General features: G+C 40.7%; 1 protein-coding gene across 1 annotated transcript in view; it reads left to right on the top strand.

Annotated features, from left to right (window-relative positions):
* Positions 1–4,136: 4,136 nt before the first annotated feature.
* The window catches only part of LOC143324447 (dynein axonemal heavy chain 11), a 37,751-nt gene continuing 15,751 nt past the window's right edge, over positions 4,137–26,136 (top strand). Inside the window, exons 1-55 of the mRNA XM_076736940.1 lie at positions 4,137–4,352; positions 4,565–4,708; positions 4,839–5,032; positions 5,132–5,321; positions 5,539–5,638; positions 5,724–5,935; positions 6,131–6,352; positions 6,445–6,612; positions 6,751–6,867; positions 6,977–7,114; positions 7,212–7,327; positions 7,467–7,662; positions 8,103–8,207; positions 8,346–8,741; positions 9,257–9,589; positions 10,146–10,400; positions 10,491–10,660; positions 10,747–10,969; positions 11,081–11,197; positions 11,284–11,370; positions 11,464–11,622; positions 11,850–11,933; positions 12,062–12,220; positions 12,322–12,444; positions 12,869–12,991; positions 13,579–13,803; positions 13,887–13,978; positions 14,065–14,191; positions 14,302–14,454; positions 14,535–14,768; positions 15,746–15,877; positions 16,236–16,396; positions 16,520–16,676; positions 16,781–16,926; positions 17,006–17,122; positions 17,202–17,340; positions 17,488–17,580; positions 17,663–17,857; positions 17,942–18,019; positions 18,112–18,244; positions 18,376–18,503; positions 18,806–18,954; positions 19,206–19,356; positions 19,456–19,587; positions 20,227–20,400; positions 21,002–21,206; positions 21,495–21,660; positions 21,788–21,890; positions 22,387–22,626; positions 22,709–22,870; positions 22,983–23,176; positions 23,543–23,705; positions 24,152–24,275; positions 24,476–24,618; positions 25,755–25,916. Of these exons, the coding sequence (XP_076593055.1) occupies positions 4,137–4,352; positions 4,565–4,708; positions 4,839–5,032; positions 5,132–5,321; positions 5,539–5,638; positions 5,724–5,935; positions 6,131–6,352; positions 6,445–6,612; positions 6,751–6,867; positions 6,977–7,114; positions 7,212–7,327; positions 7,467–7,662; positions 8,103–8,207; positions 8,346–8,741; positions 9,257–9,589; positions 10,146–10,400; positions 10,491–10,660; positions 10,747–10,969; positions 11,081–11,197; positions 11,284–11,370; positions 11,464–11,622; positions 11,850–11,933; positions 12,062–12,220; positions 12,322–12,444; positions 12,869–12,991; positions 13,579–13,803; positions 13,887–13,978; positions 14,065–14,191; positions 14,302–14,454; positions 14,535–14,768; positions 15,746–15,877; positions 16,236–16,396; positions 16,520–16,676; positions 16,781–16,926; positions 17,006–17,122; positions 17,202–17,340; positions 17,488–17,580; positions 17,663–17,857; positions 17,942–18,019; positions 18,112–18,244; positions 18,376–18,503; positions 18,806–18,954; positions 19,206–19,356; positions 19,456–19,587; positions 20,227–20,400; positions 21,002–21,206; positions 21,495–21,660; positions 21,788–21,890; positions 22,387–22,626; positions 22,709–22,870; positions 22,983–23,176; positions 23,543–23,705; positions 24,152–24,275; positions 24,476–24,618; positions 25,755–25,916 (8,925 nt within the window). The remainder of the gene's footprint in view (positions 4,353–4,564; positions 4,709–4,838; positions 5,033–5,131; positions 5,322–5,538; positions 5,639–5,723; positions 5,936–6,130; positions 6,353–6,444; positions 6,613–6,750; positions 6,868–6,976; positions 7,115–7,211; positions 7,328–7,466; positions 7,663–8,102; positions 8,208–8,345; positions 8,742–9,256; positions 9,590–10,145; positions 10,401–10,490; positions 10,661–10,746; positions 10,970–11,080; positions 11,198–11,283; positions 11,371–11,463; positions 11,623–11,849; positions 11,934–12,061; positions 12,221–12,321; positions 12,445–12,868; positions 12,992–13,578; positions 13,804–13,886; positions 13,979–14,064; positions 14,192–14,301; positions 14,455–14,534; positions 14,769–15,745; positions 15,878–16,235; positions 16,397–16,519; positions 16,677–16,780; positions 16,927–17,005; positions 17,123–17,201; positions 17,341–17,487; positions 17,581–17,662; positions 17,858–17,941; positions 18,020–18,111; positions 18,245–18,375; positions 18,504–18,805; positions 18,955–19,205; positions 19,357–19,455; positions 19,588–20,226; positions 20,401–21,001; positions 21,207–21,494; positions 21,661–21,787; positions 21,891–22,386; positions 22,627–22,708; positions 22,871–22,982; positions 23,177–23,542; positions 23,706–24,151; positions 24,276–24,475; positions 24,619–25,754; positions 25,917–26,136) is intronic.

Genomic DNA, 26,136 nt, shown 5'->3' with positions numbered 1-26,136 from the left:
GACAACATATCCATCACCAGATGCCCTCGGGTGTGGGCTAACAAATTTGTTCATTCTGAGGCTTACATAACATCCCAAGAGCTTTGACACTATTTGGTCGGATTTTGAGTGATCTGCCAACAGAGATCCCACTGTCAGGTTAAGCGCACCGCAGTCCTGTTTTCAACATTTCATTACAGGGGCGTTAATTCACTATAGGGCAAAATTTCCCACATGTAGGCTATTATTTGCCACCAACACGTCGAAACGACATGGTCGTGGCTGCGTTTCCCGAGACAGGTGGAGCAATGGCTTATGACGGAATGACTGACGAGATATTATTATTTAGTCAATGTGGTCAATTATTTTATGAACGGGAGGTCACCAAACAACAGGCGCACGCAGCGTGCTCCCGTCTCACGTGTCTGTGTTTTTAAACGTGGCGTGCAAATTTAGTTTTGGACTTTTGTCAACCAGCTGCTTGCCACTTGTCCTCTATTGGGCCTATGATAATAATAATAATAATAATAACAACAATAATAATAAACACAAGAAGAATGTTGTCTTGGGTGATTATCTATCTATCTATCTATCTATCTATCTATCTATCTATCTATCTATCTATCTATCTATTTATTTATTTATTTACTTGATTCTGTCTCCAACTATCTTACTTCCCTGCTGGGTCTCCGCGTCTCCTGGACCTCTATGAAGATCTGTCAAAAGAGAAAAGCCAGTGCCCTCTACAGGACGCCACTGATGGTGATGATGCGCACACTTGAGGAGTAACTCTCCAAGTCTAAAATCTGATTAATTTAGCATCTTTGCAGCACACTCTGAGACGCATTTGACATTCTGTCCTATATAGATAAAACGCATCTATCTACAGATATCCTTCTCCTCAGAGATAATGTTGATCTACGTTGAGACAAGCCCTTTGTGTGTGTGATTGTTCTGTGCACAGGTGGCTGCGGGTATCAAGTATAATAGATAACTACAGTTTGCTTTATGTGTTCTGAAACAGGATTTAATCACACCTGTGCCCTCAATATAACCACCCACTGTCAAAAAATAACTACATTTTGCTGAAAAGGACAACACTGCTCATAGTGATACTACTCTGGGAGAAAAAAATAGCTTGATGAATATTGTTATGTCAGCGATCATTTGTAAGTTTAATGTGTGTTAAAGTGTTAATAAATGGGTGGACTGACAAGATTCTTCTTCTGTATCACATGCATCACATCTCTGTACTTGCATGAATATGTCAAGGTGTACTGCGTGAGTGTGAGTCTTAAAAAAGGATGTTGAGGTAGTAATTTTAGTACTCTTGGCTCAAGATTTATTGTAATTTAATTTTCATTAATTTCCTGCTGGTTTGGGTTTAGGTCCTACTTTATTGCTATACTTTTCAATGGTAAAACCACTTGATATGTCACCAAATGTCAGTTTCCCACTGGGATTAATTAAATACTGTATCTATATATCTACTGACTTTCGGATTGACTCCCAGGTCAAGTTGGTAAAACCAGTCTGAATGCTTGTCATGCCGTGTTGTTCTTAGATGCAGTGATCACAGCATTGTGGAGCGAAACCTAATTGTTTGCCTGCTGATAAAGATAGACACAACTAGCAATAATTCAACAAAATGTATCTCATTTATAATTAGAAACATCAAATTTGATTGGATGGGAACACTCAACCTGTAATTAATGCACTGATATTATTATAAAGTGCACCTTTGTGGGTTTGGTGTACATTTAGAGCATGGTTCAGAATTAGAGACTGAACACCATTAAACAAGTAAAAGATTTTAGACTCAGAAAAAACACATTTGTTTGCTCAGCTGCTGCTTGTTGGATTGACTGCTCTGTCATGATGGAGTGCTGTTTTGTGATTCAGTTTGGGAATCAATACAGCATCATCAACAAAAGTCTGTTGACACTGCCAGTCATTGATGAGCTGCTTTGTATTACAAATGTGCCCAGTGCAAGCTTGAGGGCCAAGAGACAAAGTGAAACAACAAGACTTCAGACTATTATATACATATAATTTCAATTTATTCTAAACTGTCTAAACTGTGCTGTTCTGAAGACACAGATGGAGTCAAGCAAACAGATGCTTGCATGTATGTGTTACATCACTAATGCCACAGGTGACAATAACTGACAATAACTTTAAACGTGTTAAATATTTCCAGTCAGATTCCAGCGCACTCTTTGTTGTGGCAGACAAGCAGTGGATGGAGATATAAGGAAGGCTAGCTCAGCAGTGGGGCAAGCCTTGGCAGGAAAAAGGTTGAGGTGGCAGGTATAGTGCCAGGTTTTGAACAACATTGTTTCCCATGAAATGGTTTTTGGTTGCTTGGGAGGGCACGATTGATACATGATGTTACAGCTCCAGGATCTGAGGCAGCTGCCAGGAAGTGATACTGGGGGGGAAAAAAAATCTTATTTGTTTGTTTCTTTTCTCTGTTTGAGCCCAAACAATGATGAAGGAATAGAGAGATACATGCATTGCTGATGTTGACCTTTCTCCTTCTTTCCATATTGTGATGATAGATGTAATGTTCTCATCCAATTTGAGGCTGTTAAGGCTTTCTGGTCTTTAGCAAAGTGAATGACTCAATGTTCTCAGCCACGTTAACATCTGTGTGGATTTCCAGAGTGAAATGAGCATGTGGATTACATCAGGAGCCATCTTCATCTTGACTGCTTGAATGCATCGCCTCCAACTTGTTATTAGCACCATAGCAACAGCCAGGCAATCTCTTCCCCGTAGGTGGTCTTGTCATTGTTAGTGATGAGGTCCAAAACGGTAGCACCACCTGCAAACCTGAGGAGTTTGTCTCACTCTCCTCTCTTTTTCCCGCAAGGATCAGTTTCATAATACGAAAAAAGGGAGAAAAAAGCCAAAAGTGGAAGGAGTGCATTTCCAGAAATTGTATAAATTCTTACAATGCCAAATCTTGCATAGTATCCTCTCTCTGCTATGCTTACTATATATACTATAGAAAACACTTCACTTTAAGCATTCACTAATAGAATCGCTTTGTCATTCATTTAAAGCCGTCAGACCCACAGGCTGCTCTGAAATGAGGTGCAGTAAAGTGCCTTGTAAATGGCAGTTGCTGGGCGCAGTGCTCTGCTGCTAAGACAACAGTCAAACTAGGCACGCACTCATATATAACATACATTTTACTGCAGCCTGTGGAGCTCCAACACATAGGCTCCTTCATGTTCAGTCCTGTCACAAAGGGGCCTTATATGTCATAAAAACGGAGCCACAGATTTGCACCTGTTTAAACCAGGAATGTTTGAATTACTGTATATCCATATAGACCATAGCCTACTTCACTGGCGCTTTGCCCATGAGGGAATGACTACACATGTCAATGAGAAGAACTTTGAAATAGATATGTGGCTTAATGTCTCTCAAGCTGAAGTGTGAACATTAATTCCAGGCTATGAATCATTTTGAGCTCAACTCTCATTTAAGGGAAAACGCACACTCTATCTAAGCTGTATCTGTGAAACTTAAACACAGATATCAAAAAGCCCTTAATTACATCCCAATCATGTCTGAGGAGGACCATGTAGATCTAAACATTTAACATTCAATCACAATGCAAATGATGCAATGCAATGCTTGCCAATTACAAGCCACCAAGAACCACATTTCAAAACTCCACATGGATTGAGTAATACAAATTAGAGCATCTTTGCATTTCATATTTTGTTACTCCAGGCAAAGGCCTATAAGCCACATGCTTGATATTCTGGCCATCTAAAACAATATCAAACAGTATATACAGTAATAGTTTGCTAAAATAAATAAGCTGTACTTATATTTTCATTACTTTCTTGGGGAAAAGGTTCCTAGAAGAAGGGTTTTTTTTTTTAGTTTACATTTAGCAACTAGCCAAATATGCATAGCTGGCAGTGATTGAGGACAGGGGCTGTTGCCAAGCAACGGAATGCTGACACGCCCCTAGGACTGTACAGCTCGTGCCAGTCTTTCGCAGGCAGGTAGCGTCTTAAAACTACTCTAACACAAAATTAAAAGCTAGTTTAGAGGACATTTCTGTCACAAATTAGTGTGTTTTTTTCCGTTTTGTCGAGGGAAGTGTTAAAGCATGTCATGGTCGTAGAGCAAGCATGTCCGAGGACGAAAGTGCGCCTTCTTTTCTGGAGGACGTCAGAGTAAAGTTTGTTGAGGAGAAAGTCTGCGGGCTGCTTCGGCTGCATCGTCAAACATGGAAGAGGAGTGCTGCCAACGAGGAGTTTCAAACTCATCTGAAAGACTTCTTTGAAAAGGAGTCCGTTGTATTTTTCTGTTCATCAAAAAAGGGCTGTCTGACTGCTTCTAATGAGGTATGGTTGCAGCAGAGCCTCCACTAACGCTGATATAGTCACGTAACACTCCTAGATAATTAGCTAGCTTAGCATGTGCACACTTGACCAGTAAGCTAGTTAGCTAACCGTACCAATTATGAAATTGGTGGATTTAGCATGACAGATTTGATTTAATTGCTTGGAAGTGTCATATCTGCAGTGAAATCTTGGGATATTATTTCTACTAACAGGTCCCACCTGTTGCTCAAAACAAGCAAATCTATATTCTTAAGAAGACAGTTGCTCCCATCAGTGCTGAAAACTACAGGGAACTTCTGCTTTTTGGCCTCCTGTCTTCATCCCCACTTCTGCAGCTGTCAAGCACAGTGGAACAGGTGATAGTTACACCTACGCCTATCTCATAAAAAGCATTTTCTTGTATGTGTTGTCATATATTTTTGTTATGCTGATGTCTAGCTTGCTTTTATGAATTCTGGGTGAAGTCAGTCTGTGTCACATCACCAGGTATGTGTTCCACTGCTGTCAAACAACAATAACCATCAGATGTGGCCAAATCTGATGTCTGAAGATATTATTCGACATGTTGAGAGCATGTGCAGTAAGACATCAGTTGTCCAGGGACAAGTTTTTGGAAAAACTCTCCTTCCTCTCCCACCCATGACAGACTGGATAGAAAATTCATACAGCGCCTTCACAATGTAAGAAAGCACACAAATTTGGTTTTGTTTCAGTGGCTGGCATCATGGTTTATATTTTAAGTATTAACAAACACCCTCCATATGTATTTTCACACTCAGGTATAATGGCTACGACAGGGCACTGGCCCATGCCATAGAGACCCAGGTCATCAACTGGACCAATGTCATCCAGAAAACTTTAAAGGAGGATTCATCAGACCTACTTATGACAGGCTGTAATCCAGGGCCCAATGCAGAGCTGAAGTTTTGGGCTTCCAGGAAGAGCAATATACAGAACATTTATCATCAGGTATACTCCCCTTTCCTCCTTTATTCTTTAATTTTAATTGGGTCTTCCACAATGTGTTCACTAGTCGTCCTGGGGTTCACAAACAAAAAGGTACCAAAACAGCTCTAACACATATTACTCAGTAATCTTTCTGATCTTCAGTGAAATGGTCATTGGATTTATTTTCATCTCCTAACATTCAACTCTGTGTTAAAGTGTTTGGTATTTTCCCTTGTAGCTTCAGAGTCCCATTGTCCAGAAGATGGCAAAAATGTTAGAGATGATGGATAGCAGCTATCATCCAACAATCAAGACTCTAACTGAAAGTGTATTTGATGGTAAGATAACATAATGTGATTACCAGAACTTATGTCTGATTTTGCTCTTTTATTTGAAAATTGCTTATTTTGTTTCAATCAAAAGCCCTTCAAGAAGCCCAGGATATAGACCTCCATCTACAGCCACTACATGCACAAATGTTAGAACTGGAAGAGAAGGGTTTTCCTCACTTTGAAGCATTCATCCCTGCGCTGTTTCACACTCTCTTCCTTATCTGGACCAACTGCAAATCTTATCAAAGACCAGCACGCATTGTGGTGTTACTGCAGGAACTTTGCAATCTGCTTGTTGAACAGGTAAAAATCTTCATTTGAAACACCTGTAGTAGTGGATTATGGCAAGTGACACATATTTGAAACAATTGTGGATGTAATTGGACAAGAGTGCAATTTTGTCATTATGGTTTGCTGATATTAATCAATCAGAATTACTTTGACTTATTAGTTATTGGCTGTCTCATTCACATAATTTTTTTCAAATTCATTCTTTAGGCTTCCACATACCTCTCTGCAGATCTGTTACTCAGAGAGGACCCAGAGGAAAGTCTACAAATGGTGAACGGGGTGACAAAAGTCTTTAGATGTTTCAGAGACAGTTACCAGATCCAGAGGGAGAGGTTGGCCAACCATGTGAAACATGCACCCTGGGATTTCCCATCTGCCATGATTTTTACACGTTTCAACCAGTTCCTGAATCGTATGTTACAGCTGGAGGTGAGATCTGATTTTTGTTTTTGTATTCGGGCGGCACAAAGAGGTTGTATTTTCCTGTGTTTTTTTTCTGATACAATATGTTATATTTGCAGGACCTATTTGAAATTATGCTGGACTTTCAGAGGATGGAAAAACTAGAATTTGGTGGGCTTAAAGGCAAACTCTTCAGTGAGCATGCTGCTCTGATGTACAGAGAGTTCAGTAATCACTGCAGAGCATTGAAGCACAGTGAAAACAACCCACTTGACTTAACCTCTCAGGTGAAGTTATTTTCTATTCACATTTATATTGTTTATCAGCATTTCTGTGAACAGCTACTGCATAGATTCATAATGCACAATTTTACACTTGTGTCCATCATTATTGTCATCATTATGACTTGATAACTTTGTCATAAGGATTTCGAAAACGAATGTAAGGATTTCAAAGTGAGGATTGTTGACTTTGAATGCCGCCTTGCCAGCCTTCTATGCTTGGCCTTTAAGGATTGCTCAGGACTGGAATCAGCATTTAAAGTAAGCAAGAGTGGATAATAGGATGATGGCTACGAAAATACTGTTTAAGTGTATATCGAGAGACAGAGCTACCAAGTTCTTACTAACATCTTTGTTTTTTGTCCTGTAGCTACTAACTATTATTGGGCCCTTCCTGGAGAGAAGACAAATTAGACAGATATTCAGTCCCAACTTCCTTCTACTGCAGCAGCATTTCAGAGAAGAGTTGGAGAAATGTAAATGTCTGTTTAAATCCCAGCTCAATCAGGTACTTGAAGCAAAATGGAATATAAGCAAAATGTATTCGAGGCAGAATAGGTATTGTCCATGCAACAACTTTTTTCTGTTCTTAATTACTTTTACAGATGGAAAGCGGGCTGAGTAAGAATATGGCTCACACATCTGGAGCTTTGAAGTGGGCAAAAATGCTCAGAGAACGCATTCAAACACCGTGGGAGAAAATCAGATTACTGTTTGACATGTCAGTAAAAACACCTGACTACTTCCAACAATACCTAACCAGATAGAGGGATGGATGGATGTGCATAGAACAGACAGGAGATGGCTGTTGTGCCAGGCTTAAAAATGACAATTTTCTCACAATTTTGAAATATTTCCAGGCCTGCAGGAGGTGTAGAGATGGCAAAAGAGTACTACATGTACATGGAGATGTTGAATCTTCTGGACCGATATGAAGATGACGTTTACTCTGGCTGGTGTGATGGTTTGGAACAGGCCTGCCAGATTAACCTGAAACAGCCCCTTCTTTCCAGAAATGCTTCATCTGGCTTGATCTCAGTCAACTTCAATCCAAAGGTGATGGATGTCATTGTCCCTGTGAACTAGAAAGCACTCAATACAAACATCCTCCAATGTTAGATAACTGGCTGTTAGACTAATGCAGTTATGTCTGTCTCTTAAAATGTAGTTAAGTTGGTTTCCTCACACTGCTGACACACACTCACTGTCCTTGAGTTCCGTCAAACATATGTTCTCTGTTCTTATTATTTAGTTTGCTGGGTTTGGCAAAAAGCAATATGCCGATAATGATGCAAAAATGTTTTTTTTTTAATATACTGTTAATATTCTTGGTAACATGCAAAAACAGTCATCCTAGCAGTGGAAGTAGTTATTTGTTAGTTATTAATTTGAGTTATTATACTCTCCAAGGGTTTCTGTTAGCTGAGACAAAACATTTTACCACCACCTCACTGTGACTGTGTATATGAGTTGATGACTTTTCTTTCACTCCTCAGCTGACTGAAGTCTTGAAAGATGTGAAGTATGTGCAGACTCTCAGTCAGATCGAGGTCCCTGCAGCTGCCTTGGCTGTTTTTGAGAAGCGCTTCATGTTCGCAAAGGTAAGAAACAAACATAGTCCTTTATGAGCTCACTTACACTAATGCACAGCTGCTTGAGATAAACAATAAGCAATTTTCTTGTCTTTTACACAGTCTGCACCTCCAAATATATAGTTTCTCGTTGCTTGTATTTGACAGTATGTGAGCAGTCTGCAGCTTTTTGTGCAGTGGTACAACAGGCTGAAGCAGACTGTGCTAGAGGTGGAACTTCCTCTCATCAGCACTGAGTTGGAGTCCATAGACCTGCAGTTGACAAGAGCAGAGTCTGAACTGACATGGCAAGATCCAGGCTGTTGGAGCTTCATCAGCACCACCAGAGACCTGGTCCATGACCTTGTATGTCGTGTCGGTAGAGCCAAGGACAACTGTGAAGCCATCCAGTCAGTGATGAAGGGATGGAGCAAACAAGCCATGTTTTGCAGAAAGGACAACAAGAAAGGCTCGCTCATACAGCTGGAAGACAGAGAAGACCGCGTCAACAAGAAGTACAGCTCCATGAAGAAGGACGGAGACTCTATCCACAAGCTGGTACAGGTGTGTCTGCCTGGATTTTTCATAATATTCACTATCATTCATTATAGAGTTTTCATGAATACCTGGATTGCTGGGCTGAATGTATGCCATCAAACACCCAAAAATACGAAATTTTTGTCATGGTTTCAACACCTGTTAACATGTTGTAGAATTTGCATTTGTGTTTGGCTTTAGATTCAGTGGCCTTATGATAAGATAACACAGATATGATGAGATAAATCAAAATCTGACCTTTGTCTGTCTTGTACCGTATAGTATGGGTTAATTTAATTAACTAATAAAAATCCACTCCCAATCAATCATTTTATTTCTGACAGCAAAAATGATCTTACTTGATATTTTCCAATACTTGGGAAGCCTTGTAAATAAATATGCTCAAGTTATTCTGAAATAGATAAAACCTCTCACATTAAATGTGACAACCTGCACTATCCTGAGAAATCAAAAGTAATACAAGTATAAGTAAAACTTGTTTTTGTGCTCACTATCTCTCTAATATCCAACAATTTATTCAGGAGAATATGATGCTTTTCCATGCTGACCCTGCATCAGAAGTGTGGCAGTCCTACCTGGAGTATGTGGATGAGATGGTGGTGGAGGGACTCTTCAGCTATGTCAGCCACTCTCTTCAGTTCTTTGCAGACAGCATGGAATCATGGCCAAATCAGACACCTCTGTTTGAGGCTCAGTTGATGCTTAGTAGCTCAGGAATGGTCTTCCGCCCCTCATTGGAGCAAGATGCAGCGGACAGTCTCTATGAGCTGATAGAAGGACTGGTTGGAGACATATTCAAGACTTCAGTGAATATCAACAGAGTGGCTGCTCATCTTGGCATGGAGAACTACCAGGTACTTAGATTTGGATGTTAGACTTTTTTTTTTTAAATACTGCAGTCCCTCGGTAGATAGGGATGTTTTTACATAAACTTCCCCAGTGTTGCCGACTTTTGGATGTCCATCTGTCAGACTTTCCTGTTAAAGGTAAATGTATACCCTTATTGCAGGTGTTTATAGGCCTTACACTTGTCTCTACCAGAGCAAAGACTTTGGCTTCCTGCTCTAAACGCACCAAAACAAGTGAATGTATGTGAGTAGAGACCAAATGAGATGTTAGCCAACAGGAGACAGAGGAGAATAAGAGTGGACTTTGCTGGGATGTTGTGGGTTGTTTTGTGTAAAATACACAAGTATTATTACCTACAGTGGTGGTGTCCAGTATCTGAGTTGAATTTTGTATTTGTACATGATGTAATTTAGACTAGTTAAAATAAGTCAGTTATAAAGAAGCAATCTATTTCAAAAAGTGAACTCTCCAGCTGTGCTAATATGTTTAAATTCATTATTGTGAATTCGTCTAGAAATAATGGATTCTATTCATGTTATACATGTAATATAACTCTTACAGGATGTAATGGATGACATGCTAGATTTGTTGGACATGAGACAGGAAATAATGGAGCGAGTGGAGAACGTCCTCAAGAAAGCCATAAATTACAAGAGAAAGTTTGACTGCTACACCCATCTCTGGCAAGATGACAGGGCTGAGTTTCTCAGCCAGTTTCTCCTGTATGGACGTGTGCTCACACCTGAAGAGATGGAAACTTATGGAGCAGATGAACTCCCTGAGGGCCTGCCTACAATTGATAACTTCAAAGAACAGGTAAAAGGATTTTGTTAATCATGAATTATGTATTTCATATGCATGGCAAGTGTTGAAATTGTGATCTCTGTTGTGGTCTTAATTTTACAGATAGATTATTATGAGGATCTGTATGCTGAAGTTGCCAAGCTTGAAGACTTCAGAGTGTTCAATGGATGGTTGCGGGTGGATATCAAGTTCTTTAAACTCAGCCTCCTCAGCACTTTAAAGAAGTGGAGTTGGCTTTTTAAAGAACACCTGCTGACATATGTAACTAACAGGTAAAGATAATTTCTGCATTGCTGTTGAATGCAGACCAAACGGTAACGGTAACAGCTTTTCTCACTCTGCATTCTTTCCCACTCAGTCTTGATGAGCTGCAGAAGTTTGTCCGAGCCACTGTCGAAGGGCTTGGCCAGCCTGTGGCTAAAGGAAACCACTGTGGCTTGGTGGAAGTGATGAGTCACCTGTTGGCTGTCAGAGACAGACAAGCAGCCACAGACAAGATGTTTGAGCCTCTTCGAGACACAGTAATCCTCCTGGAACAATATGGAGTGACCATACCAGACCAGGTCTATTCTCAGCTGGAGGTAAGGGAAGAAATTAGTTAATGCTCCTTTTTTCTTGCCACTTTCAAGTTCTTACTAAAATAATGTGATAAAAATGTACTTTCAGCCTTTGAGAAATGATTTTATCTGTAGGAACTTCCTGAGAAATGGAGTGGAGCCAAAAAACTGGCCTTAAAAGTGAGGCATGAGGTGGCACCCATGCAGAATGCAGAAGTGATGGTTTTACGAAGACGATGCATGGCATTTGAGGTGAGGGCACTTTCAGCTCTCGCTTCCAGATGAATTATGAAGATATGATGAGCATTTAAGTGGTACCTCTTTTTTTTTTTTTTCAGGTAAAACAAAGCAAATTCAGGGAGATGTTCAGAGCAATGGCGCCCTTCAGTTACAATGCAGTACATCCCTACATCAGTCTGGAGAAAGTAGGAATTTAACCATTTTGTGTTTATAGGAGTGAGATGACATTGTATCATACTGTACACTTTGGATAACAATTGCCATGTGTTGTTTTCTAGTCCGAAAAAGCAATCCGAGACATGGAGAAAGAGGTAGCAGAACTACAGGAGTCCACAAATCTGTTCGATGTTACCATTCTAGACTACAGAGATGTTAAGCTCTTCAGACGAGAGATCACGGTCCTCAAAGAACTGTGGGACATGGTTGTATTTGTGCACGTAAGTGGCTTAATGTATTTGTGTATTTAAACATCACTGTTCTAGAGGAAAAAGGAAATACAGCCGAAGAGCTCGTCATGCCACTGCAATACCTCAATAACTTGACTTGAATAACACTGTCCTCTTGGATGCTGTCATTGATTCTTTGAATACCCTTTAGCCTCTAAATGTCCCCATCAAGCACCCTCAGCCCATTGACCCCTCTGCATTTGTCTTTATCTATACAGAGCAGTGTGGAAAACTGGACAATGACCAAATGGAGGCAAATAAACGTGGACCAGATGGATGCAGAATTGAGGAGGTTTGCCAAGGTGAGGTCACCAACAGTGCTACATCACACCAGCACATCTCTCCTGCTGTCTTGCTGTCATGCACCATTGCTGTTTGTAACAGATGCCCCTAATAACTAATTATGTTTACCTACCTTCTGTTTGTGTAGGACATACGGAAGCTTGACAAAGAGGCTCGCGTGTGGGATGTGTATTCTGGGTTAGACCTTTATGTAAAGAACCTGTTGACGTCACTGCGGGCCGTGAGTCAGCTGCAGAACCTGGCAATACGAGAGCGACACTGGGTGCAGCTAATTAGAACAACGCAGGTGCAAAAATACACACAGCAGAGGTCTTACTATTGAGTGATGCTTTTTTTCATGTCAGAAATCTAAAACTTTGCATCATGGCAATAATTCTTTTAAAATAGATGGACATCTTTGTGACTGACAGCACCACCTTGGGAGACCTCTTGGCTCTGCAGCTCCATTTGCTGGAGGACGAAGTTCGGGACATAGTGGATAAGGCGGTCAAAGAAATGGCCATAGAGAAGGTTCTTCTTCAGTTATTAATAGATTGTGTTCAGTCATAATGACCAATTATACAATGTAACATACTGTACCATACAGCATTTCTTTTGAAGTGTTATTACAAGCTAGCATGTACTTTAAAAGGTTGTGGTGAAGTGTAGGTACAGGAAGAGTTATTCACAGTATGTAACTTCCTTGCCAACTTATTTTAAGTATTACTTGTTTAAAAATGAAAAACATTTCTTAATCCATAAAAGAACACTATTTAGAATAAGTAAAAATCAATTAATTTTGAGATGCCCGGTTTTCATTGGTCAGCTACGGTTGCTGTATTTATCTTTAAACAGACTGGTTTAGGAGTTACTCTTAAACCAAACATAATTGTAAATGCTGTAACACTGTATTCAGACATGTTACCATGATGCTGTCCGTTACGTATTATTTCAGATTGTGACACAAATAAGTCAAACGTGGGCATCAGTAGAGCTGTCGTATGAAGATCATTACCAAACTTCTGTGCCACTGCTTAAAAGTGATGAGGAACTTTTTGAGACTCTTGAGGATCATCAGGTAAATATCTAACTACACTTACTGATATTACCACTAAGACTTTATGTGTGACCTTATTGCGCTGAAAAATGCATAATTCCTGTAAAGCACAAGAACAAGTTCTCAAGATCAGTTGTCTGTGAGAAGCACCGATAGTTAAATGCTGAATAGAGATGAGAGTGCAGAGAGGGGCCGCCCTGTCTGACTGTCTAACAGCACAACTGAGAGTAGAGAGGTCCCTATTGAGTCCTTAGATTTATAGCTGCTTTAGGAGACAGGGCATTGTTGCACTGTGGCAGTCTTTGTGCATGTACACCAGATGCATTGGGGGGTTATAGCCAGCAATTAGAAGTCTTGTCACTTTAGTGCCTCCATCTTTTTGCAAATAGACTGTTTCCCTCCCCCACTTTTTTATGGCATGGCATGCTGATGAGGTTGAATATCCATTGAAATAAAACATATGTTATTTCTATGTTTTTTAGTTAAGGTTGTCAAGATATGACTTTGTGGTGCTACAGATTGGATGGTACTTTGGTGTATTTGAGTTTCACATTGGACCAAATCCTTTTGATAGACTATGCTCATGTCTCCATGTCCTCATCCTCAAGGTTCAACTCCAGGGCATCTTTCAGAGCAAGCATGTAGATCACTTCCTGTTCCAGGTAGTCGAACTACAGAAACAGCTGACTGTGGCTGACTCCGTGCTGATGGTCTGGATGGAGGTCCAGAGGACGTGGGTCTACCTGGAAAGCATCTTCAAAGGCTGTGATGACATCTGTCAACAGCTTCCTTCAGATGCACACAGGTTCCAAGCAATAGATGCAGAATTTCAGGTCTGCACTAATATGCTAATCGTGTAGTTGGACATATTCTGTTGTTCTCATCATTGTAAACGTGGACATTTTGGTTCTTTCAGGACTTAATGTTGGACAGTGCTAAGACTAAAAATGTCATTGAGGCCACCAACAAACCTCATCTGTTTGAGAAGTTAGAGGATCTACAAAAAAGGTTCATGTTTAATACATTACACTTTCATTTGACTGTTCACTGTTTGATATTCTGTGCTCATCATTCCCATACTCTTATTTAAACAGACTGGCATTGTGTGAAAAAGCTCTTGCTGAATACCTGGAAACAAAGAGACTTGCCTTTCCACGATTCTACTTTATTTCATCTGCAGACTTGTTGGACATCCTCTCTAAAGGGAGTCGTCCCCGAGAGGTACATTTATGTAGAATTTCCTTTCATTTTTGTCTTCACTCTTTATCCAGTGCCACTATTTAACGACTGTATCTGTCATAAGAAATTTAATGACTTGGTGTCTTTTGCAGGTCACTGTCCACCTCTCCAAATTATTTGACAACATGTCAGATCTTGAGTTTGCCAAAAATGAACAGTTGGATAACTCTAAACTTGCAGTGGGCATGTACAGCAAAGAGAGGGAATATGTCCCATTCCAGACTGAATGTTGCTGTTACGGGCCGGTAAGATTACATTCAGGACTGAATAATCTGCATTATCTATCACATTTGTAAAGTAACTGATGATAAGAATACTTTGTTAGGTGGAGGCATGGCTGACTTGCCTGGAGGAATCTATGAAAGCATGCATCAGGGGTCACCTGTCTGAGGCTGTGTGTGTGTACGAGGACAGACCCAGAGAGCAGTGGATTCTCGACTTCCCTGCCCAAGTGGCTCTCACTGGCTCTCAGATCTGGTGGAGTAATGATATGGAGCTTGTGTTTAGAAGACTGGAGGAAGGATTTGAGTCTGCACTAAAGGACTACAACAAGAAACAGGTACATTTTACATTAACATACTTACACTAATAGAGTTCAATCAAACATTAACATGTTTGTAAATACTTTCTTAATGGGCACCTTTGGCAATGGGCATAGTGTTAGTGCCCATAGTGCCTCAGAGACCTCACCTTGAGGTTGCTGAGGTTTCACTTAAAGATTTTGGGGCCACAAAAATTTGACAGTTGCAGGTAATGATAATTTTTACTTACCATGTCCATTGGAAGTGAGTATTCACAATCAATCAAATAAGGATCCAGTACAACGCCACCATAAACCATGACTGCAGAAATTCAAATAAATCAACACCTCTTTGTATTAATATCTTACAATCACAATTAAACATCAGTTAATGTACAAATGGACAGCAGGTGTAAAGCTGCATTTTTGCAATAAAATTTCATTTTAGGAAAAGGTTACTGCCTTGATGTTTATGTTATTTATATATACATTATAGATATATATTCATTGGAAAGATTGTATGCATTACTGATACTGATTTTGTGTAATCTGTGATTGAAGTGGCAACTGTTAAAGAAGATGGACATGTTTTCCATAAGGCCATCATAATCATATCAGAGTCATTGACCTGAGCTGGGTTTGTAGAGACTCAGTGTCAGCTGTACTCACAGCTGTATTATCTATCTTGTCAGATTCATCAGCACTATTTAAGGTTAGCATGTCCTTGGTTGCTGTTTGAATAATCTCTCTCCTTTCACTGTACTGCACTGATTGGATCTGCTGTCATACAGGACCGGTGACAAATGCAAGACATCCAGTGATATTTTAGTCAAAACAAGAAGACACAACTACTTTTTCAAACTGTCCACATGGTCTGCATTCATATACTGACTGTGTCTGTTGTCCTGCGTGAATTGAAGGTTTAATCACTTTGAATACTTAAAAATACAAGTGAGCCCGAGAAGTGTCGTATCAGATTGTTGCCAATTCATTCTCATATATAACTCTTTCTCCAGATTTGTCAGCTCAACTTGTTGATTGGCATGCTACTGGGAGACCTGAGCTCAGGCGACAGGCAGAAGATCATGACTGTATGCACTATTGATGTCCATGCTAGAGACATTGTTGCCAGCCTCATTGCCCAAAAGGTAACAGCAATTGAATCATCCTATTGTGAGCATTTCCTTTTAGTGTGAGTGAGCAGACCTTGGCATTGTAACACATTTTACTCATTATATAGGTGTGTAAAAAAAAAATACATCACAGCATGTGTTTGAATTTTGCTTTTTAAAGGTTAGAATATAATTTATTGAAAATCACAACCCATATGCTAACACATTAGTTTCTTAAAATTTGAGTGAACAGTTAAAACAGTATAATGCCTGCTTCCATTTCATTAAAATATGGGCTGTAGGCTTAGGTGAAAATTAAGAGAATATTTTAACTAGTTCTGGTCATCATACTACCTGCGTGTCATAGTTTGAAGGCAGCCACTTGTGTTCACAGGTCACCACCTCACAGGCCTTCCAGTGGCTTTCCCAGCTCCGACACTGCTGGTGTGAGCAGCAACGTCACTGCTTCGTTAACATCTGTGATGCTCAGTTCCTTTACTCATACGAGTATCTTGGAAATACGCCGCGTCTAGTCATCACTCCCCTAACAGACCGGTAACCCTGCTGCCAATCAGTTTTTAGTCTATGCATGCAGTGTTTTAATAATTTTGCCAAATTCAGTATTGCTCAACAGCACGTTTGTGTTTGTCTGTGTGCTCTTGCCATGGGCATGTTTAGGTGCTACATCACCTTAACTCAGTCACTCCACCTGACCATGAGTGGAGCCCCAGCAGGCCCTGCTGGAACAGGGAAGACTGAGACCACTAAGGATCTTGGCAGAGCCATGGGCGTCATGGTATACATTTTCAACTGTTCTGAACAGATGGACTACAAGGTGTGAAATTCAGCAGTCATTTCATGATTATTCCCATTGGTCAGCTTATGTCTTGACTAGATGTTTAGGTACACGGGCGAAATGCAATTTTTGTCTGTGTTCAGTCTATTGGAAATATCTACAAGGGTCTGGCCCAGACGGGAGCATGGGGCTGCTTCGATGAGTTCAACCGTATCGCTGTGGATGTTCTGTCGGTTGTGGCAGTGCAGGTCAAAACTATACAGGACGCCATTCGCTCTAAAAAGAAAAGGTAAGCAATTGAAGCTGAATACATGAAGCCCTTATGCCATAAGAGTGAAAAATGGGTTAATTCTCTGTGCAAATTACAGATTCCTGTTCCTGGATAAAGACATTGTCTTAAAGCCCTCTGTGGGGATTTTCATCACTATGAATCCTGGCTATGCAGGCAGGACAGAGCTTCCTGAAAACCTCAAGGCTCTTTTCAGGTGGGATACAGTAACTTTGTTTATGGTGTGCCTTTGCTCTGTATGAAGTTCATTCTGCACTGTTTGTGTCTTGCTGTAGACCCTGTGCCATGGTGGTGCCTGACACTGAGCTTATTTGTGAGATAATGTTGGTCGCGGAGGGCTTCCGTGGTGCTAAGCTTTTAGCCAGGAAGTTTATCACTCTGTACACTCTCTGCAAAGAACTGCTCTCTAAGCAGGTAGGAGAAAAGCACTTAAATGCACTGCTGTATTTCAGAATTTTGGACTGAAACAAAAAGCATTAATGGTAGATCTTTTCTTTTTAGATTTATGCTAAATGTAAAGACAGGAATACACATCCTTACTGTCTCTCTTTTGTCTATTAGGACCACTATGATTGGGGTTTGCGTGCCGTCAAGTCTGTTCTGGTTGTGGCAGGAGCACTGAGAAGAAGAGACAAGAGTAGGCCAGAAGATCAGGTGACTTAAATGTGTACTTCATCTCATAGCCACAAGAGGAAGATGCATCTTTTGTAATCTATAAATGCACTTTCCTTCCCAGGTGCTGATGCGAGCGCTTAGGGACTTCAACATGCCTAAAATTGTGACTGAGGATGTGACTATCTTCTTGGGGCTGCTGGGAGACCTGTTCCCAGGCCTGGATGTGGAGAGAGAGAGAGACTGTGAATTTGAAAAGGCCGTCCGAAAGACCACAGTAGAGCTCCGACTCCAGCCTGAGGAGACATTCCTCCTCAAGGTTTGACATGATGTGGTGTATACTTGTCAATGCCTGAAAAAGAATAAGAATCTTTTTCTAAACTTTTTTTTTTTTTTTAATCAGGTGGTGCAGTTGGAGGAACTCATGGCAGTGCGTCATTCTGTCTTTGTTCTTGGAAATGCAGGCACTGGGAAAAGCCAGGTTGGAATTTGTTGCCTTAAAAATTGTCAAAGTAAATGCTCAATTAATTTTTGTAAGACACATCAAATGACAGGTATTTATTTTTTCAATAGATATTGAGAGTACTCCATAAAACCTATGTAAACCTGAAGAGGAAGCCTGCATGGAATGACCTCAATCCAAAGGCAGTGGACAGAGACGAATTGTTCGGCTTTATCCATCCCGCAACTCGAGAGTGGAAAGATGGTAAACAGACCTGGTTTTGAATGAGAATAACAACATTTTGAACTCATGAACTGGTGTTAATTCATAAGAGGTACAAAAAGTGCTTGTACTTTGTAATCTCAGTTGTTTATTTTCTTCAATCTCTGTGCAAGGTTTGTTTTCATCACTGATGCGCGAGCAAGCAAACATCTCCCACACAGGACCTAAGTGGATTGTGTTGGATGGAGACATTGATCCGATGTGGATTGAATCACTCAACACAGTGATGGATGACAACAAGGTACCTCCCTCCTGTTCACTCATACACTATTGTGCAACACATAGCAACCGAGGTGGTATAGACGGAAAAAGATGTTTCTTTCCCCCTCCTGCAGCAATCACTTCCTGGAGTGTGAGTACTAGGAGGTCTTTTTACAGAGCAATGACTCATGTCACAGTGATCTTGTGCCTTTGAAATATTCTAAAGCAAGTCTGTCAGACCTGATGAGATATGAAGGTGTTTTCCTTATCGTCTTGTCCGTCATATTGACCATTCAGATGTTATGATATTTGGAAACAGTAGTACTTCATAACATCTTCCAGGTCCTGACTCTGGCCAGTAATGAACGCGTGCCTCTCACTTCCTCCATGAGACTGGTGTTTGAAATCAGTCACCTAAGGACAGCCACTCCTGCTACTGTGTCCCGAGCAGGAATTCTCTATGTTAACCAGCAGGACCTGGGCTGGAGCCCGTGAGTCACACCCTTTGTATTCACATACCAACACAATAGTTTTGAGGTTTTAAATGCAGTGTTTATTGTCTTCTGTGTCATGTGTTGTGCTTCTTACACCAAGGTGACTGTGTTGTGTAAACCTGTCGGGTGCCTCCTTGACATTGTTCCATTCTAAATTTGTGTAAATGTATTGAACTCAAAAAACATTGATTCAGGTTCTGATCAGATTGGCACAGCGATAGAAAATCATTCCTTGCATCGTGTCTCAGGTACGTTGTCAGCTGGATTGACCAACGAAAACGGCAGACAGAACGGGCCCATCTCACCATACTGTTTGAAAAATATGTTCCTCGTTGTCTCGAGCAGATGAGAAACACCTTCAAAACCATCATTCCTATCCCAGAAAACTCAATGGTGCAGGTACACAACACACAAGCGCGCACAAAGGAATTACGTCTTCTTTTATATGCCGATATAGTCAGCAAATCACAATAAAATAATGATTTTCTTCTCATTCAGACACTCTGCACTTTGCTTGACTGCCTTCTAACACCAGAAGATATTCCATCTGACTCTCCACGTGAGCTTTATGAGACATACTTCGTCTTTGCCTGCATCTGGGCTTTTGGTGGGGTCCTGTATCAAGATCAGGTATTACTCTGGTTTAAGTCAAGTGGATGAAATTGAATGTGGTATAACAGTTCTAATTTCTTTTTCTTTTACATATCAGCTCATAGATGGATAGATACTTTATCTGTGGGGGGAAATTTGCATATATGCAGTATATATATAATATGTATAGCTACTGCTCACTGTAAAGACAGATTGGGTGCACAAGTTTTGACATGACACACTTTGCCTTATGTTTGTGTCCTAGCAGAGGTAATAAAGCTCAAGCTTTTATTCCTTGGATGTTCAAAACTCAATAGTTGTGCCTCGACAGAGAGTATGCATTTTCCATAGAAAAATGTGTAACTGGGCATTAGTGTCGCAGGCAACATCAGGGACTGTTGGACAGTTATTGGATGCGTTGTCAATACTCCTGGTAATAATCCGTTTAGTTTTCACTCCTCTCACTCTTTGCTTTGTCTTTCTTCTTCTGTCTTAAAGGTATAAATATAGGCTGAGTACTTCATTGAAGGCCTTTTGTTGAGAGACTTGAGAGTCACAGATGTCAAATGGCCAAGAAGAAGATGAGCTTAACTGTCAATCATCTGGACTAATGATTGGGTTGTCTGTTGAAATTGTATTAATTAATGCATCATATTATATTTTCTATGATATTCCCAGTTGTGTGATTACCGGGTAGAGTTTAGTCAGTGGTGGACCAAAGAAATGAAGACAGTGAAGCTGCCAGCACAGGGGACTGTGTTTGACTACTACCTTGACCCTCAAACCAGACGCTTCCTGCCCTGGGGTGACACTGTGCCTCCGTTTGAAATGGAAACTTGTACACCATTACAGGTAGGAACATATAAACTACTACAAATATGGGAGACAAAGACCCTTCATGTAACTCCAGAAACAGACTTTTCAAAGTGGTTTGACAAATAATGACATGCATACATAATCACATGAAGTAACCTTAAAGAAAAATAACCAAAATGAACAATACAGCCATATTAAAAATGTATGTCTGCCTCAGTGAACATAATAAGAGAGGGTAAAGTCACATCATGAGGTTATGGCAGGGGTGCTAGAATGGATGATAGGCTTTCCACTGTGTCTGATTACCATCTACTACACCCCATACCAGACTGTGTGGGGGTGAAGGCATGAGCAACAAGGCTTGAGCTATCACCCACGCTCTATTGTCTTTCTTTATGCTCCTGCGTACAGCTGTGAATGCTCCAAAGGGTCTTGCTGAGCCGTAATTAGTAGGGTTTTGTTCTGAGCAAATGATGCTATTATGACAGAATAGTTGTGGTGTACTGGGGAAATACAAGAAATTATAAATCACATACAATTCACTGAACACATGTCTGTCAATAAATCACACTCAAGAAAGCCATAATAACTATGTATGTTTCTGTTCTCTGTCTTCCTGCTGTTTCTATGATTGCAGGCTGTTCTGGTACACACAGCAGAGACTGTGCGTCTTCGGTACTTCATGGACTTGTTGCTCGAGAGGAGACAGCCATTGATGCTTGTGGGGAACACTGGAGTGGGAAAGACTGCACTTGTCAGGAACAAGTTAGACTGTCTGCCAGAGAGTTACATGACTACAAAAGTACCCTTCAACTACTACACTACCTCTGCCATGCTGCAGGGTGAGTGGGGTTTTTTTTTTTTGATTGTTTTGTTGTACAGGCTGGCATCAAGTAAACTATAGCACCATCTGCTGGTGCTGCTCAGACTCAGAAAGGGTGAAGGGGGAGAAAACTTCACACCCACATCCTCACGTTTCCAAAGTTGATTTGATTTGGTTTATGTTTTTTAGCTTTTAAAAAAAAAAGCTATTGTTTGTCTTGTACTGTATGTGTGAGGCAGCTGTAGTTTGGTTAATTTTGTTTTTTGTTGTTGTTGATCTGTGACAAATCACTTTGCTTTCTCTTCAGCAATTCTGGAGCGACCATTAGAGAAAAGAGCAGGCAGAAGCTACTGCCCTGTAGGCAACAGAAGGATGGTCTACTTCATAGACGATATGAACATGCCAGCTGTCGACAGTTATGGAACAGTGCAACCTCACACACTTATACGTCAGCATCTGGATTATGGGCACTGGTGAGAAGACCCACCTAGTAACAGTTTGTCAGTTGTGTGTCTCTTGTCACTGCATGAAACATTCTGCCAATCCACGGTGTGTCCTGCTGATTAAACCAGGTCTTCTATTCTTTTGTGCTTTCTGTAGGTATGACAGACAGAAACTGACACTAAAAGAAATACACAATACCCAGTATGTTGCCTGTATGAATCCAACTGCTGGGAGCTTCAATATCAATCCCAGACTGCAGGTATGTTTCCTAGATTGTTATTTTAAAACTCCCTTTGACGGAGGCACCATTCGTCCATCCAAAATGCTGTCAAGATTCTTGAGTCAGTGTGTTCTTCTGGTGAATCTTCATCTGCAGAATCTTCACTTCACATACTTGTTTGCAGAGAAAAGGATTAGCATTGAGAAGAAGAATTTTCAGCAATTACAATGCCACAAGGAAAGCGGATCTTAAATCTCCTGTGTGGTTTGGAACATAAATAACACAGATTTCAACACAATATTTTATACTCAAGTGGCAGCATGGTGAGGATATACCGTATATTAATGATGTAGCAACTACTACAAAAAACAACCCTGAAACATGTGGTTTAGATACATATTTCCAGATGAATTAGCGTTAATTCAAAATACCTACTAAGGATATATTTGAAGTTTTTGGGGTTAGACTAAAGTCATCCCTAATTACACACTGCTATATGTTGTCTGAAATTTGGTTGTGCTTTTGTTCTCTACAGAGACATTTCTCAGTGTTCGTAGTGAACTTTCCTTCGTCTGAGGCTCAGATGTCCATCTTCAGTCAGATCCTGTGCGGGCACCTGAAGCAGCACCTCTTCAGTCCGCTGGTTCAGAGGAGCGCTGCAGCTGTGGTCCAAGCTGCCATAACTCTTCATCACAAGATCGTTCACAGTTTTCTGCCCACGGCCATGAAATTTCACTACGCATTTAATCTACGAGACTTGTCAAACATCTTTCAGGTAGTGCTGATAGTGAACAATTTGTGCAATTGGACTTATGAATGAGAAATGAAATATTCATATAATTTTCTGTGTTGTTCAGGGAATCCTCTTTGCTGGGCCTGACAGTGTGAAAGAGAGCACTGACCTGGCACTGCTGTGGCTCCACGAGTCCTGCAGAGTGTACTCAGACAGACTGGTAGATGTCATGGACCTGCAGCTCTTCCGGAAGCTCCAGATGGAGACTGTGCATGAATGCTTTGAGGTGCAATACACATTCTGAAACACTTTAAACAGTATAAACTGCTGTCTTTCACCTTCAGATAACAAGACTGACCGAAGGATTAAAATTTTTTATTATGCTTGTTCTCTTCCAGGGTCTGAAGGACAAAAAGGTGACAAAGCAGCCCCTCCTCTATTGCCATTTTGCCCAAACGGGTGATGAAGCCTCCTATACTCCTGTCACAGACTGGTCTGCGCTCAGGTCCATCCTCACAGATGCCCTGGAGAGCTACAATGAGCTCAATGCAGCCATGAATCTGGTGTTGTTTGAAGATGCTGTGCAGCATGTGTGAGTATATCTGGTGCCCACATTATAATGATTATAATGATCACAGTAAACTTAATAAAATATTGTGTTTGTGTTTTGCACACAAAATGAAACCTAAGGCACTAAACACACATCAACTAAAGAAAGAGCCTTTAAACATAATATTGAAGTAGTAAAAAAAAGGACCTCAACAATTTTATGAAATATAAAGATGCCAGTTTTACTGCAGGAAGATAAGTTAATAAGATTAAGTGAGTTTTTGTCACAAACCTCTATTCCGCCTATGCAGAGACTACATACTAAGACGTTTAAAGACTGTATAGATTTATATTATTTTTTGTTGCATAGAGATGTTTCATGGAATAACAAAGACTGTGTTGTTACCAGCTGTCGCATCAGTCGTATCCTGGAGTCTCCAAGGGGTCATGGCTTACTGGTTGGGGTTGGGGGCAGTGGGAAGCAGAGCCTGACCCGTCTGGCTGCCTACGTATCCTCTGTGGAAGTCTTCCAAATCACCCTGAGTCAGGGTTACAGCATCCAGGACCTCAAGGTAAATTCTAATATTGTTAATAGGTTACAGCCAAACAGAACATCAAGCGCAGTATAACCTCATAAAATATGTTTAAGTGACCTGCATCTGGTTATAATTCTTCACTCTTCAAAATTCATTTAAATCAAGGGTTCATTAAAAGAAAAAAAAAGACAGATTTCTGGCTGCATGCAGGATTTTGATGTAATTCAGTTTTGTTCCCCACTGATGTGGGAAATACTTGTCAGATACTATTTAAAGGCTCCGGGAAATATTTCAATATCTCACTGATGAAGCAAGTTTGTCAATTTAAATTCAATTTAAAAGCCTCTTACAAAAATCAAAGCGCGATCATGAGACTACCAAATCCCATTGATTCTTGTTGGACAATTTGCAGTTCTTTAATGGACTCCAAATCATTGTGACCATTAAACAGCAGGTGTCCATTCCTGTGTGGTTTTGCTTAGATGGATCTGGCAGGCTTGTTCCTAAAGACTGGAGTGAAGAACCAGCCTGTGGCCCTGCTCCTGACTGATGCACAGATACCTGACGAGCGGTTTCTGGTCATTATCAACGACTTACTGGCATCAGGTCAGACCAAACTCCATAGTAATAATACTGTGTTTCATCTTTCTGCCTGAGAGAAAATGCATGTTGGCGTCATAGCTGTGGTCTTTATGAATGTAAATTATCAGTTATATTATCAGTTATCAAACTTTCTCAACCTTTGAAGTGGATATTGATTGCCAGAGCTTGTCAGTCTGTGATCATGACTGTGCCTTTTCCTCCAGGAGAAATTCCTGAGCTCTTCAGCGAGGAGGAGATTGAGGGTATTGTGTCGGCTGTAAGAGCCGAGGTCCGAGCCCTCGGCCTGCTGGACACCAGGGAGAACTGCTGGAGATTCTTTACTGACCGAGTTCGACTACATCTTACGGTCTAGTCTTTCAAATCTTACTGCTTAAGACATCATTATTCACCAGTACATCCAGCCTGATCAGTCTGAAGAGTAAAAGTTACTGAGTTATGTAGCTTCGCTTTCACTTAAGCAGATTTTGTCTTGATAATGTGATCAATTATCTGTCATTTCGATACTGTGGTGACGTCTAGGGGAGCTGCTTTCTTTCAACACATTATTGTTTCTTCTTAAGATTTAGTCACTTTTAGATTATGTTGTAACTGCAGAAAGCCTCAGTTTTAGCGACTAAAAGCCTTGGTTCTGCTCAGTGTGACCATTATCATAATGAGTCCAACGGTGGCTTTTTGCAAAATGCAGTTAATTTTCACATGACATCATAAACATGTTACTTGTATGCTATTTTTCCTGTGAAACCAATGATGGAGTATGAACATTTTGTATGTATTTTTTAGAGTAACACCTAGTTGCTCTTTCTACTTAAGGCATTTTAGTACCTCCAGCTTGGCTGTTGGCTGCTTGCATTTTTACTAGCCTACCAACAAAAATATTTCAGATTCTGTTAGCTGTTAAAGTGGAGGTCACATACAATGACTGACATAAAATGGAAAATACATATCAGTGTTGCACTACGTCATTTTTGATAGCTCTTGAATGTTCCTTCACAGTTGACATTTACAACAAGAAATTAATTAGGGAAATCTTGCACATGCTCTAGCATGTTTGAGCTACAATATTAAAAGCACAGCTGCTGTGTAATGTTATTAAACATGTTTGACAAGCTGAATTAACACAGCCAGACAAACTGGGGGGTTAAAAGGAAGGAAATTCTTGTCTCTGTATACATGCATGCCGTCCAGCTAGTCTTAGCGCCAGGGCCTCTGGTAGCGTCACCGTCTGCTCCAACCAACTGGGAATGTGGCTGCCTGTCCAGTGTCCCCATGCCAAGTTGATGAAAGTGGGGGCACAGAAGGCTGCCAGTTATGGTTTCCCTTTTTGATGCATCTGTGATATCCATGGTCTGTGTTGATTTTCCTGTGTGTACTTGGCTGCGTGTCCTGTCACGCTCAAGTAATGTATAGGGTTTTTAACAGACCTGTTTGTATATATTATGTATGCTTGGGTGACTCTTTGTCTCCCTGCTTCCTTCTTTGTAGGTGGTGCTGTGTTTGTCTCCTGTGGGCAGTGCCCTTCGTGTGAGGGCCCGCCGTTTCCCAGCTCTAGTCCAGTGCACCACCATCGACTGGTTCCATCCCTGGACCTCAGAAGCTCTGCAGTCAGTCAGCTACAAGTTCATCCAAGAGATTGAAGGCATTGAGGTCAGGCCTTTGAACTCCAATGCTTTATCTGACCACCTCTCTCATCCTAATAGTTTAATTCTGAATGAACTGATTATTTTGTGGGTCCCTACTTTCCACAGCACGTGTGAACTATAATATATATATTGCAAATAACAGTATTGACTGTCAGAGATGCATCTATGGGTGTGACATACTGTACAGTATCTTTCCTAGGTTTATGTACCCCCCTTATTCCAGA

The sequence above is a fragment of the Chaetodon auriga genome, chromosome 8, assembly GCF_051107435.1.
Source record: "Chaetodon auriga isolate fChaAug3 chromosome 8, fChaAug3.hap1, whole genome shotgun sequence".
NCBI lineage: Eukaryota > Metazoa > Chordata > Actinopteri > Chaetodontiformes > Chaetodontidae > Chaetodon > Chaetodon auriga.
This window is presented reverse-complemented; position numbering and strand designations above follow the sequence as displayed.